Source organism: Arvicola amphibius, chromosome 2, assembly GCF_903992535.2.
Source record: "Arvicola amphibius chromosome 2, mArvAmp1.2, whole genome shotgun sequence".
NCBI lineage: Eukaryota > Metazoa > Chordata > Mammalia > Rodentia > Cricetidae > Arvicola > Arvicola amphibius.
The window spans coordinates 20217023-20230608 of NC_052048.2; the positions used below are offsets into that span (position 1 = coordinate 20217023).

The 13586-nt window shown below is 39.8% G+C and overlaps 1 protein-coding gene across 2 annotated transcripts in view; it reads right to left on the bottom strand.

Annotated features, from left to right (window-relative positions):
* Positions 1-3038: 3038 nt before the first annotated feature.
* LOC119806544 (killer cell lectin-like receptor subfamily B member 1F) overlaps positions 3039-13586 on the bottom strand; it is a 32339-nt gene continuing 21791 nt past the window's right edge. For both annotated transcript variants that reach the window (XM_038318321.1, XM_038318322.1), the window contains 4 exons: positions 8085-8159; positions 7410-7564; positions 6960-7075; positions 3039-3876 (listed from right to left, as the gene is read on the bottom strand). In XM_038318321.1, the coding sequence (XP_038174249.1) occupies positions 3732-3876; positions 6960-7075; positions 7410-7564; positions 8085-8159 (491 nt within the window). In that variant the 3' untranslated portion in view covers positions 3039-3731. The remainder of the gene's footprint in view (positions 3877-6959; positions 7076-7409; positions 7565-8084; positions 8160-13586) is intronic.

Below are 13586 nucleotides of genomic sequence, written 5' to 3' on the forward strand. Positions count from 1 at the left end.
CTTGCTGAGAGCAGACACTGCCGACAGCGAATACAAAGCTAGGCTGGCTGCTGAGGTGCAGCGGCAATGGCAACTCAACAGAGCTGCATTATTGTTATTAACCTGGGTTATTTTTGTCTGCTAACCACCACGGATTCTAATTAGAAAATTATATAGCTCGACCAAGCAAACTGACTATGTGCTAAGTAAGTGTTAAGTAGTGTGAAATGTTTAAATACATGCAACATTTGACCCTAAAGAACCATGTTTCACTTAGTGTAATAAGAGAAATAAAACAAGATTCAGAATATACTTAATGCTAAGTATGTATCCAAAATTGGACATGCAGTGAGACTGCAATGAAAACAGAATTTCCTCCAGTCTGAAATAATCATAGCAGTTCCATAGAGGACAGAATTAGATTTAATTTTTCTTAAAGATTTACATTTGTTTACATGTAGACCACAAGCGTTAGGATCTCAAGGAAGCCAGAAGAAGGTGTCAAATCCTGTGGAGTTTCAAATGTTTGGGTTTCCATCATTGGTCCTGGGAATGTAACATGTGATGGTTATTCTTCATTGTCAACTTGAGTATGTCTGAAATGAACTACAAACCAGAAATGGAGGGCACACCTGTGAGAGATTTTTGCTTGGTTTGAAGTGGGCAAATCCACTTCTAATCAGGACTGTTGAATCAGGAAGACACATGCCTTTAATCTGAATATTAATATGGGCCACACCTTCTGCTGGAAGCTCATAGGCAGAGGTTGTGTGATTGTTCCTAGCCACCCAGACCCAAAATAATCACACATAAACTGTATTATTACAACACTGCTTGGCCTATTAGCTCATTCTTCTTACTTGCTAGCTCTTATATCTTAAATTAACCCATTTGTATTAATCTGTGTATTTCCACATGGTTGTGGCCTATGAGTAAAGTTCCTTCTGGTATCTGGCTTCCAGCATCAGGCATGTGGTTTCCGGTGTCCAGCCTCTGTCTCCTGTGGCTACATGGCTTCTCTTTGATTCCACCTACTCCTTCTACCTTTATTTCTTGGAATTTCTGCCTATTCTTTGCTACAATGGGCCCAAAGCAGCTTTTTTATTAACTAATGATATTCACAGCATACAGAGGGGAATCCCACATCAGAAGCCTATACAAGGACATGAAAGAAGGAAGCTTTTGTTCTTAGCCTGCTTACTCTAGCCTTGCTAGTGGTTTCATTTATTCACTGGCATTAAAGTCTACTTATTCAAGATTCCAGTGTCCACCAAAGACCAGCTGAGACATCCAGCCTTGTGGACTGCCAACATTCATAGCCAGGCATTGTTGGATTAGTTGGACCACAGCCTGTAAGTCATTCTAACGCAACCCCTTTATATATATATATATATATATATATATATATATATATATATATATATATATATATGAGAGAGATTCATTCTATGAATTCTGCTGCTCTCTGCCTCTCCCCTCCAGGGAGGGGAGCAGAGAAACATGTAGAGCCCAATAAAAATCAATTTAAAAAATTCTGCTACTCTAGAGAACCCTGACTAATACAGAGCTGATGTTCTCTTATAGAGTGACAAGTGCTCTTAACCACTGAGCCATGGCTTTACCACCTAGAATTGGGTTTCTAAACAATTATTTAAAATGTCCAATGGGTGAAGGAAAAAAGAAGGCTATCAGAAGAAAATCAACATGAACCGTCACAATTCTGTAAGATGTCTCCAGAAAAGTTACCTACATGTGTCTTAAAATTCTTCTTTACACCCTCATTTATTCATATTTGCTAACACTGTATACTAATCTTCTGTCCCCCACAGTTAGGAAACATTGGTGAAACTAGACAAAGAAAGCTGTTACTGGGGTGTTTACACTATAAATAGGAGTGCACTTCCTGAATGCTCTTAAATTTAAAAAAAGCATCCTGTTTAATTAATGTTATTTAAAACATCCCTTAAGCCACAAATAGCTAAATATTAATGTATTACTACTGTAATTGTTTATGATGAATATAAATAAAATGAAAAAATCTTAAGAAATTCTTGATAACCAACAAAGCTCCACAGAAGATATATAACAGGATCCTTTATCCTGAAGGTGAAGATAAAAAAACATTCATGAGGCCACTGTTTGAAAATGGTTAAGAAAGGAATGGGGATAAAACAATATTGCTAAATGAAAGTAATTAATACATAACTTTTAAAAATAGCATGAAAGTCAATGCTTTTCATTCCCCAATCAAAGAAAACAGACTGACAGATTGAATTAAAAGATAGGACCTATCCATTTATTGGTCCATGAAACATACCTCAAGATCAAAGACAGATACGACCTTAGGGTAAAAGGATGGAAAATTGTAAACCTGCTCCATCCTCCAACTTTAAAAATCATTTTTAGAACATTTCAGAATTTTTTAAGCAGTATATATGGAGAGTGAGATTATTCAGTGTTGCAATGGATACATTTTAATTTTTGAGGAGAGGAATTCCATGCTGTTTTCCATAACAACCATGTTAGTTTTTATTCCCACCAAGGTAGACAGTTTTCCTTTAGTTCATATCCTCAATATATTCATCTCTTCTCTTGTTTGGTAATTGGCAGAGGGCCAGACTTGAACACAAGACTATTACATTGGAAAATATGGCAATGTTTTTTTATTTTTATAATAGTAGACATCTGAGCCAGACAGTAGTGGCACACACCTTTAATCCCAGCACTCAAGAGGCAGAAACAGGTAGATCTCTGTGAATCTGAGGCCAGCCTGGTCTCCATGACAGCCAGAGCTATTCCACAGAGAAATCCTGTCTCAAAAAACCAAAAACAATGAGAGTAAGAAATAAACGCAGACATCCAGAATATTTATCAGAATAAATATTTATTTTAATTTCTCTAAAAGAAGATTGAAAAGATGTCATTTATTTAATACTAAAATAACCAAATATTTAGCTGCATACTTTCTACAGTATATTCCATAAGCTATAGAGAGGTGCAGAAGAAAGAAGTGATGAGAAAATTAAAATGGAAAGGCCTTTGGAATGGTGGGAAGAGACAAGTCCCTGTATTAGTCCATTTTTTGTTGTCATAACAAGAAATTGGAGGGGAAGAGACCCTCTTGTCGCACAGCTCTGGAGACTGACAAGTTCAGGGTCAATGCATCAGCATCTGCCCAGAGTCTACTGGTACAATAATACCACAGCGTGGGAGACATCACATGGACAGAGCTCATTTTACCTAGAGTCACTCTCATTATCACAACATTAGCTAATTATTGACTTGATTAATTTGGAGGTGTCAATCAAACCAAACCCTTCCCTTCCCTAGATCCTTAACTATGTGCCTCTGGTGTCAAAGTCAAACATTTAATCAAGGATGTAAGATAGCTTGGAATGGAGTGTAGAGTCGGGATTTTGAGGTTTTCTGCAGCTGTTTGCAAGATGACCTCACGGACAGAGATCAGCAAGGGCCACACAAGGCCTCCAGCGCCCTCTGCTGTCCTGGACCTCCTTCTACAGAATACCTCTCTCATAATGGCACATCTGCATCCATGTACACTTACATTTATACAATAAAAACATTGGTTAGAGAATAAAAACATGGGATTTAGCATCTGTAGGAGTCACAGTGGTTTTGGAGTCCATGCTTTGTGTCACTGACTGCCCTGGGAGGGCCAAGGAACGGCAGCCTTGACAGTTCAGTGCAGCAATCCCGTGTGGAAGGCAAAGGAATAGAGATGCCATTCACAATCAGGAGTCAGGACAAGGATTGCAGTCATGGTTCAGTTTCTTTTGGCAGATCCAGCGGTTGTCTGAAGAACAGAAGTCAGAAACCACTTCTGTCTGTGAGATGACTGCACAGCTGTTTTCTTCTTCAGTGCCCATGATTCTTAATCTAAAGAGCAAAAATAGCTGCTCCTAGTGTTTAGGGTTTTCTTACAATTATCACATCAGCCATTAATTTTCTTTGGACTTTTAAGGATGCTTAAAAGTGTTTAAGCATAATAAACACAGTAACAAACATTAGAAACACATGTAAACATTAAAAATACAGCTGATAGAAATGCCATAATTTTCAGTTTCACCCTCACAGGAGAAGAACTATAAGAGCAAGAACCTTCATAATAATGTAGAAAAAAGGAGGTTTGGGAATTGGGAAGTGAAAATTCCTCGTTCTGTTACTAACATGCATGTGATCATGTGGGAAGCGTCTTCATTTTACTGAGTTATAGATTTCTTAAATATTTAGTGTATTACCGGTTGCTGTTTGGAGAAGTCACTGAAATATGCATGGATGCATGACAACATTTATTCAGAATAGGTGCTCTGTAAATGTATTCGACACACAGAGTGAACACAGTGGGTCTACCAAATTGGATGCAGAGAAGAAAAGAACCTCAGCTCATGTGGAAATGGAGTTCCAACCTGTCTCAACCCAGAGCTGGTGAGTCTTTGCATTATCATAACACTAGTCCTACACTCAGGGTTCCTGGGATCACTGGAGGTGGGAATGACCAGAAGTCATGCACAGACACAGGCATCTTCTGGAGTGATTAAAGGAAGGGGTGAGTTCATGAATTGCCTGTCTTAAACAGAGGATGTCATCTATCAGGAAGTAGGCAGGGTTCTCTCACAGCTGACCCTTGCCTCTCATCATTTCTTCTTGAAGTCCCTTGTCCCTAAGCAGCAAATTTGGTGTCACCCTCACGCCCAGCATGCGACTCAAATTATGAGCTTTCATCAGCTGGGCTTCTGCAAATGTCCCTATTTTTTTCATCTGTTAGCTTCATTTTTCAATCTTCAAGATCCTTTTCTTAAGGCCAATCTGTTCAAATCAATGAATTACTTTCAAAAAGTCTTTAATGGATTCCTGGGGATTCCCCAGCCAGACTTCTGGTGAGGGATATAACACAATCTCACTTAATTCCCAAAATAATCCTGTTTGCAAAATTTTCACTTTGCCTCTGTTTCCCCAAGTTTCCTTATCTGAAAACCAGGGCGCTGGGAATTAAAATAAATATTTACTTTGTGTATGTGTGAGAGAAAGTGGGGAAAGGGAGGGACATAGGAAGGGTCAGAGCTTGTGTAGAAGTCAGAGAACAATTTTGGGGAGAGCCTCCTTTCTATCTTGTTTCTGCCACTGTGCTGTGTGATGTGGGATTCCTCTCTGTGTGCTGTGATGGAAGACTTTCATTGGTTAATAAAGAAACTGCCTTGGCTTTTTGATAGGGCAGGATTTAGATAGGTGGAGTAGACAGAACAAAATGCTAGGAAGAAGGAAAGTTAGTCAGATGCCACAGATTATTAGAAATGGGTTAAGCAAGATATGAGAGTTAGCCAATAAGAGGCTAGAGCTAATGGGTCATGCAGTATTTAAAAGAATTCAGTTTCCGTGTAATTATTTTGGGTAAAGCTAGCCAGGTGGCGGGAAGCAGCCCGCCGCCTCATCACTACAGTGCTGTGAATACCATTGGTTGATAAAGAAATGCTTTGGACCTATAGCAGAGTAGAACAGAGGTTGGTGGGGGAAACTAAACTGAATGCTAGGAGAAAGAAAACGGAATGGAGGAGAAGCCATGGAGCTGCCACCAGAGACAGACATACCCAAAACTTTGCTGGTAAACTACAGCCACCTGGCAATACATAGATTAATAGAAACTGGTTAAATTAAGATGTAAGAGTTAACCAATAAGGAGCTAGAGCTAATGGGCCAAGCAGTGATTTAATTAATACAGTTTCTGTGTGGTTATTTTGGGGGTCTGGGTGTCCAGGAAACAAACAAGCAGCCTCCATACAACAGCTGTGTACTCCAGGCTCACTGGTCCCGGTGCATCTGAATGATTCTTCTGTCTCTACCTCCCATCTCTCTGCAGGAGTGCTGGGATACAGGTGTGCATCTCTTAATCTGGCTTTTTATATGGGTTCTGTGGACTGAACTGGAAAGTTTACAAAGCTAGAGCTTTTACCCAGAGCCATTTTTCAGTCCAGTTAAAACAGAAGCTGGTTTGATGGACACTTTCCATTATAGCATGATGGCTGCCAAATGTACCTGGTCGCTGCTGTCTAATCAGAGTATTCTCTTACCCAAAGAGTAAAATCACACCGTAACTGAGTTACATCCTTTGCCTTACATAGATATCTCCACTTATAATCATATATTTACTATGAATCAAAATTAAGTACGATTAATTGTAATTATATTACAATTAGGAAATACACAGAAAGAGACATACACACACACACACACACAAATGAGCCCCTACTGTGTATGAAAATGTTTTTAAACAGCAATGTTTATACTGATTCTGCCTAGAGAAAGTAAGTTCATGAAATGCTATGCTGCAACTTTGTTCTAAAGTCTTGCTTAAGAATTATTGTGTAGGGGCCTAGAGAGATGACTTAAGAGTTAACAGTATTTAATGCTCTTACAGAGGATCCAGGTTCAAATTCTAGCACCTATATGGCCGCTCACAACCATCTGTAACTCCAGTTCCAGGGAATCTGACTTCTGTAGGCTTCTACATGTGCATAGTACACATACATACACTCAGATACACACATATAAAACAAATAAAAGAAAATATTTAAATTATATGTAAATGTAGGAAGTAGAAAAGTGGGAAAAGAAAGAAAAACCTATGTAATCCAGATAGAAATTTTAAAATATTTTTCTCTTTTATCTCCAAACCTAAGAAGTTAATCTATTCCTTGTCCTTTAAAACTCCTTTGAAAATAAATACAAACATACACATACACACACACACACACACACACACACACATACACACACACACACACACACACACTCTTATAAATGGTTGATGTCTACTTGAACATGAAAAATTTCGACCAATCTTGGAACTGTCTTTTCAGCCTATTCTGACCCTCTCAAGAACTTATAAACTTAATTAAAATAAATTAAATTTTCAGTGATTTGTGTGCAAATTGAATATTCAGATTAGCTCTTTTAATACTTACAAATCAGGATTTAATATGGAGCCATTTATCCACTTCCAGGTTTTCTCCAGTGGTACATAATTTAGTCCAATAAAAAACTGCTGTCTTTTTCTCCTTGAAAAATCATGAATGAATCTCTATAACCAAAACAGAGTGAAAGACTTAATCCACAATGTTTACTTGTGACTTACTTTTTTCTGCCAACCTCCTAAAATAGTTACTTCTATTTGAAATCTGTCCTAGGTCCCCAGCAGTAAAGTTCTCTCTTCTCTGTGAAATCTATCTCTCTATATTTATACTTTTAATACTCATGACACTATATTCAGTTATTAAATAATAAATTCAATTAGTCTCTCAGATTACAAGATATTTAAAATCTAAGTCTCCACTTCCTTAGCATAGACAGTCTGTTAAAGTCAGAGTATCAACATAGCATAATGAAAGTGTTATATGCTCTACTGAGCAATTTACCAATTCTTCTTCATTTTCAATGAGCAGCAAAGTGGCTTCTTTCACAGAGCAATAAGTTAGGCCTTCAGACCAAGGTCCAGAAGTTTGAGAAAGATGTAAGCATTTATCCCGGTATGGATGCCAATCTCTCGGACACATTAGTATGACTGATCTCCCTAGAGTGAAAAACAAGACATGTTCTGTTTTGGTCCTGTTCCTGCTGCATAACAGCTCCACACAGTAGTTGCTTCATTAGCTCATGCTGGAACAAGATCAATGCTCTCATATGGCAAGGAATCATAATTAATGACAAAGGATTCATTTTATGTTTTGTTTTTATTAATTAGCTTCAAAGTAAACTGTACAACATGTTCCTTAAAATAATCAAATATTTCACTTTTAACTTGATATCTGCCTAGTAAGGATCATGTGTACCAGCACCCTGAGGCAGCATGGTTAAGTGATTAAGATGATAGATAACAAGGTCACACAGCTTCATTGCAGTTCCCAGCATCAATAATTATAAACTGTGTGACTCTTCATGAGTTCCCAACATTTTATGGCTGTTTTCTCAGAAAAAAAAAACATAGTGACATGATCATTCATGGAGGGCTATTGTGAACTTTGACTGAGGTAACTCACAGTATATATCAAAAATTACCTCTTATTATTGGGAAAATCAAGCCACACAATTACCTGTTTGTTCAGTCCTGTTCCCTTGAGCAGTCACACTGTGTTTTTCTATTGGTGATTTTTGCACTAAGAATCGCACTATTAAGTAAGAAAACACATAGAGAGAATTAAATACTGAAACAAATGATGGAATTTGTATTCTATTTTTCTGTCACAGGATATTTGATCACACTGTGATCACCAAGATTGTATTGTTTAAATAAAAGCAACTGTAGGTCAAGAGGTGGACCAAAGAACCAGTTGAGTTGAAATAACTATAGAAAGTTAGGGAAACTCAGAAGAAGTGGGTGGGGCTACAGGAACTAGAAGGGAGGGACAACATCTGCGTGGAGAAGATTTTGTTTCAGTTGGTGTAGGAGAAATTATTTTTGGGACAATGGCTGTAGCGGGCTTTTTCTTTGGGCTATCAGCATACAAATAATGACATGGAAACTTATTATTAATTATGAAAGCTCTGCCTTAGCTTAGGCTTGTTCCTAACTAGTTCGTATAAGTTAAATTAGCACACATTTTCAAATCTATCTTGTTGGTTTTTTACTTGGCTCAATTACCTTTACTCCGTGATGCTCATCATGTTTTCTATATGTCTGGCTTGTGACTCTACCTTTCTTCATCCCCAAGACCTCGTGTACCCAGAATTCCCACCTAACCTATTCCTGCCTAGTTATTGGCAATTCAGCTCTTTATTAAACTAATCAATGTGTTATAGTGACACATCTTCACACAATGTAAAAGAATATTCCACAACATTCTCCCCTTTTGTCTAAATAAAAGGGAAAGATCTTAATTCTAACATACTAAAACTACAAACAATAAGAACAACCATCAGGTAAGAACTGCATTCACAATGTCCAGTCCATTTGTATTTGACATATTTGGAGAAAATGCCCTATCTTATCTTGATAAATAATCTTATCTTGATAAATTTAAAGTTTTATACATAAACTATTTTCAATCATAACTTGATTACCATCTGAAAACTATCTTTTTGGACCTCAAAATATTTTTGATAAACAATTTAAGCTTTATGTCTCTCAACCTTATCAATTTTATACCGCTTTTGTGAGTTTCTTTTTTGAATTTGGTAACAAAGAAAACTGTAACTATAACTATCTACTCTTCAACTCCATCAGAGGCCCAAGAAGGATATAATATTACCTGAAGAAACAAGAGGTACAGACCAAGCCACTTCCAAACCTATAAAAATGACAGAAACAGCTGGTGGCCTGGACAGTCACCCAAGGTTCTTTTATAACATTGGGTATCCATCTTTGGCCTACAGGCCTAGAATATTTGACAGACTTTTCTGTGAAGCAAGAATTTTTGAAGGACTGTCCTATCATATCTTGGCAACATTTGTCAGTTGCTTTCTTTTGTGTCCTGCTTTGTCCAGTTTAGGCAGCATAATGTCAGAAGTCAGGGCAAAGGCAATTTCTTGTCCAAATGGCTAGCTTTGGCCACACAAAAAAAGCAAACTCCATATGAAGATTCTTCTGTGTCTATCATCCTCTTTTGAAGTAAATTAGTGTTGCCAGGAGTAGGTGTGTCTCACTGTCATGAAAAGCCTTATGCTATTAAAACATTTTAAATGCATATTCTAATAGATCTTTGAAGTGTTTGAAGATCACTTATCTATCTAAAATAGCTCTGTATGATCTTAAAAATATACCTGACTTGACTATAAGCTTGATTGTTATATATGACTATTTATTAACCTGTCTTTTTATTATCCTAAATAGCTTTCAAAAACTAATATTTTACATTATATTTTTAAATGAGCTGCATAGGTATAATACCTTAAACAAGAGTAGAAAATATATACAGTATAACTAAAATAAGCTTGAATTTGTATCAACATACAAAAATCCATACTAATGTAAAATATTTGAGACTAGTGATTATTCAAAAGTAGACTCAGCAACTACTTTTTATCCCATCATTTTATATAATATACCCCTTTCTCCCTTCAGAAATAGAGTCCTGAATATTTTTAATCTGCATTTTTTTGTGAATGGACATTTTATTTTCCCATATTATTTTGAAGAATGAATGCCAATTCAGTGTACATGTTTCTGTTTTCCACGTATTACTACATAATTCTGCTAATGGGTCCTTGGATGATCCTAAGTGGTGAGGATGGAAAAACATTTGTCAAAAATAAGTTTCAGAAAACCACAACACACCTTACACCAAACCCTGTGCAAATTGATTAAATGATTAGCACACCAGTGACAGAGACTCTGAAAGTCCAGCACCAAGCAGTCTTGGGTCATTTTTGGCTTCCATAATAATTATTATTCATGCTCTTTATGTGTTGTAAAAATCTTGTGACTATTAATGCTCAGACTCCTAGCTAATGCCCATAAAAGACTGATCATGCTGTTACATAGTATTTTAGGGCTATAGCTGAGAATTTCTTTTTTTTATTTTTTATTTATTTATTAAAGATTTTCACCTCCTCTCCTTCTCCCATTTCCCTCCCACTCCCCTACTCCTCTTCCACCTCCCTCTCCAGTCCTAAGAACAGTCAGGGTTTCCTGCCCTGTGGGAAGTTCAAGGTCCTCTCCCCTCCATCCAGGTCTAGGAAGGTGAGCATCCAAATAGACTAGGCTCCCACAAGGCCAGTCCATGCAGTAGAATCAAAACTCGGTGCCATTGTCCTTGACTTCTCAGTCAGCCCTCATTGTCAGTCACATTCAGAGAGGAATATGGTATGTACTCACTCATTAGCAGATTCTAGCCATAAACAAAGGACATTGAGCCTATAGTTCGTGATCCTAGAGAAGCTAAATAAGAAGGTGAACCCACAGAAAAACATATAGTTATCCTCCTGGATTGGTGCAGGAGAATTGTCTGTAATCTGTCAATCATGTTTTAAATAAACGCTGATTGGCCAGGCAGGAAGTAAAGGTGGGGAAACCAGACAGGAAATAGAAATGATGTAATGAGAACAGGAGAATTCTGGGAAGGAGGAAATTGATTCCCCCTACTCCTGCCCAGATCACCCAAGCAGCAGGATGTGATCTGCAACCACTGAAAAAGGTATTGAGCCACATGGCTAACATAGATCAGAAAAATGGGTTAATCAAGATGTGAGAGTTTGCCAGTGAGAGGCTAGAGCTAATGGGCCAATCAGCTTTATAACTTATAGAGATCTCTGTGTTATTTCTTTGGGGCTTGCCGGCTGTGGGGTACGAGGCGGGGCAAAAACCCCAACAAACAAGCAGGCCTGGCCCCTTCATTGTTACACTGGTAATGGAAGTTGACAAGATCATTGGGCAACCTGTGCCCTGACATTCCATCTGAACTGGTGAGTGAATGCGGACCCGGGGGCAACCTGCCCTGGAAGAGAGCACAGACCTCCTACCCCCACTTCCCTTTGCAGGCTTGTGTCTCCCAAGCTTTCTCTAGTGTTCTCAGGTGTCCTGCTCCTGTTCTAAAGCCATCCACCCAAAGGGGTCAGACTCTGGCCTCCAGGCAGGTCTGAGGATTCCTGCGGAGGGGTGCTGGCTCCTTCAGATTGTGCTGCCAGGTTCGCTGTGTGGTATTCCATCCCGCCCTGCCCCCACCTTGGCCCTTTTGTCTGGGCTGCCTGGAATCCTTGATCCTGTGCCCTGACATTCCATCTGAACTGGTGAGTGAATGCGGACCCTGGGGCAACCTGCCCTGGAAGAGAGCACAGACCCCCTACCCCCACTTCCCTCTGCAGGCTTGTGTCCATTTCTCCCGTCCCTGTGTCTCCCAAGATTTCCCTAGTGTTCTCAGGTGTCCTGCTCCTGTTCTAAGGCCATCCACCCAGAGGAGTCAGACTCTGGCCTCCAGGCAGGTCTGAGGATTCCTGCAAGGGAGTGCGGGCTTCTCCAGATTGTGCTGCCAGACTCTGGCCACCAGGCAGGTCTGAGGATTCCTGCGGAGGGGTGCTGGCTCCTTCAGATTGTGCTACCAGGTTCGCTGTGTGGTATTCCATCCCGCCCTGCCCCCACCTTGGCCCTTTTGTCTGGGCTGCGACCCTGGGCTCCCTGGAATCCCTGATCCTGTGCCCTGACATTCCATCTGAACTGGTGAGTGAATGCGGACCCTGGGGCAACCTGCCCTGGAAGAGAGCACAGACCTCCTACCCCCACTTCCCTTTGCAGGCTTGTGTCTCCCAAGCTTTCTCTAGTGTTCTCAGGTGTCCTGCTCCTGTTCTAAGGCCATCCACCCAAAGGGGTCAGACTCTGGCCTCCAGGCAGGTCTGAGGATTCCTGCGGAGGGGTGCTGGCTCCTTCAGATTGTGCTGCCAGGTTCGCTGTGTGGTATTCCATCCCGCCCTGCCCCCACCTTGGCCCTTTTGTCTGGGCTGCGACCCTGGGCTGCCTGGAATCCCTGATCCTGTGCCCTGACATTCCATCTGAACTGGTGAGTGAATGCGGACCCTGGGGCAACCTGCCCTGGAAGAGAGCACAGACCCCCTACTCCCACTTCCCTCTGCAGGCTTGTGTCTCCCAAGCTTTCCCTAGTGTTCTCAGGTGTCCTGCTCCTGTTCTAAGGCCATCCACCCAGAGGAGTCAGACTCTGGCCTCCAGGCAGGTCTGAGGATTCCTGCAAGGGAGTGCGGGCTTCTCCAGATTGTGACGCAAGGAATAGGTCCTCCTCTGGCACTGGGGAGATCCAACCAGTTTCAGTCACAGCAAAGATTGGTCTAGGACACCAAACGCCTCCGGGCTCCTTTTGAAGGAAGAGATGGGCAGGCGCCAATGCAGGAGCTCCTCCAACAACATGAAAGGCAACATGACATCACCACAAGCCAGACATCCCGAAACAACAAGAATTGAACACCCTACCCCAGAAGATATAGAAGAAACCGACCTTAAACAGTACTTTATGAAAATAATAGAGGACCTTAAACAGGAGGTAAAAAACTGCCATAAAGAAATGGAGATGACAAACAAAAAGGTAGAGGAAATAAATAAATCTCTCAAAGATACCCAAGAAAAACAAGAAAAACAAGAAAAAGCAATCAAGCAGGTAAGGGAAACAGTACAAGACCTGATAAATGAAATGGAGGTATTGAAGAAAACACAATCTGAGGGACGACTGGAAATGGAAACTCTGAGTAAACGAACAGAAACTTCAGAGACAAGTATTTCCAACCGAATACAAGAGATGGAAGAAAGAATCTCGGACTCTGAAGATACAATAGAGGAAATAAACTCACAGATTAAAGAACTAAACAAATCTAACAAATTCTTAACACAAAATATTCAGGAAATCTGGGACACCATGAAAAGACCAAACCTAAGAATAATTGGGGTAGAAGAAGGAGAAGAATTACAACTCAAAGGCCCAGAAAACATATTCAACAAAATTATAGAAGAAAACTTCCCCAACCTAAAGAAGGATGTTCCTATGAAGGTACAAGAAGCCTACAGAACACCAAATAGACTGGATCAAAAGAAAGCATCCCCACGCCATATAATAATCAAAACACAAAACATACAGAATAAAGAACAGATATTAAGAGCT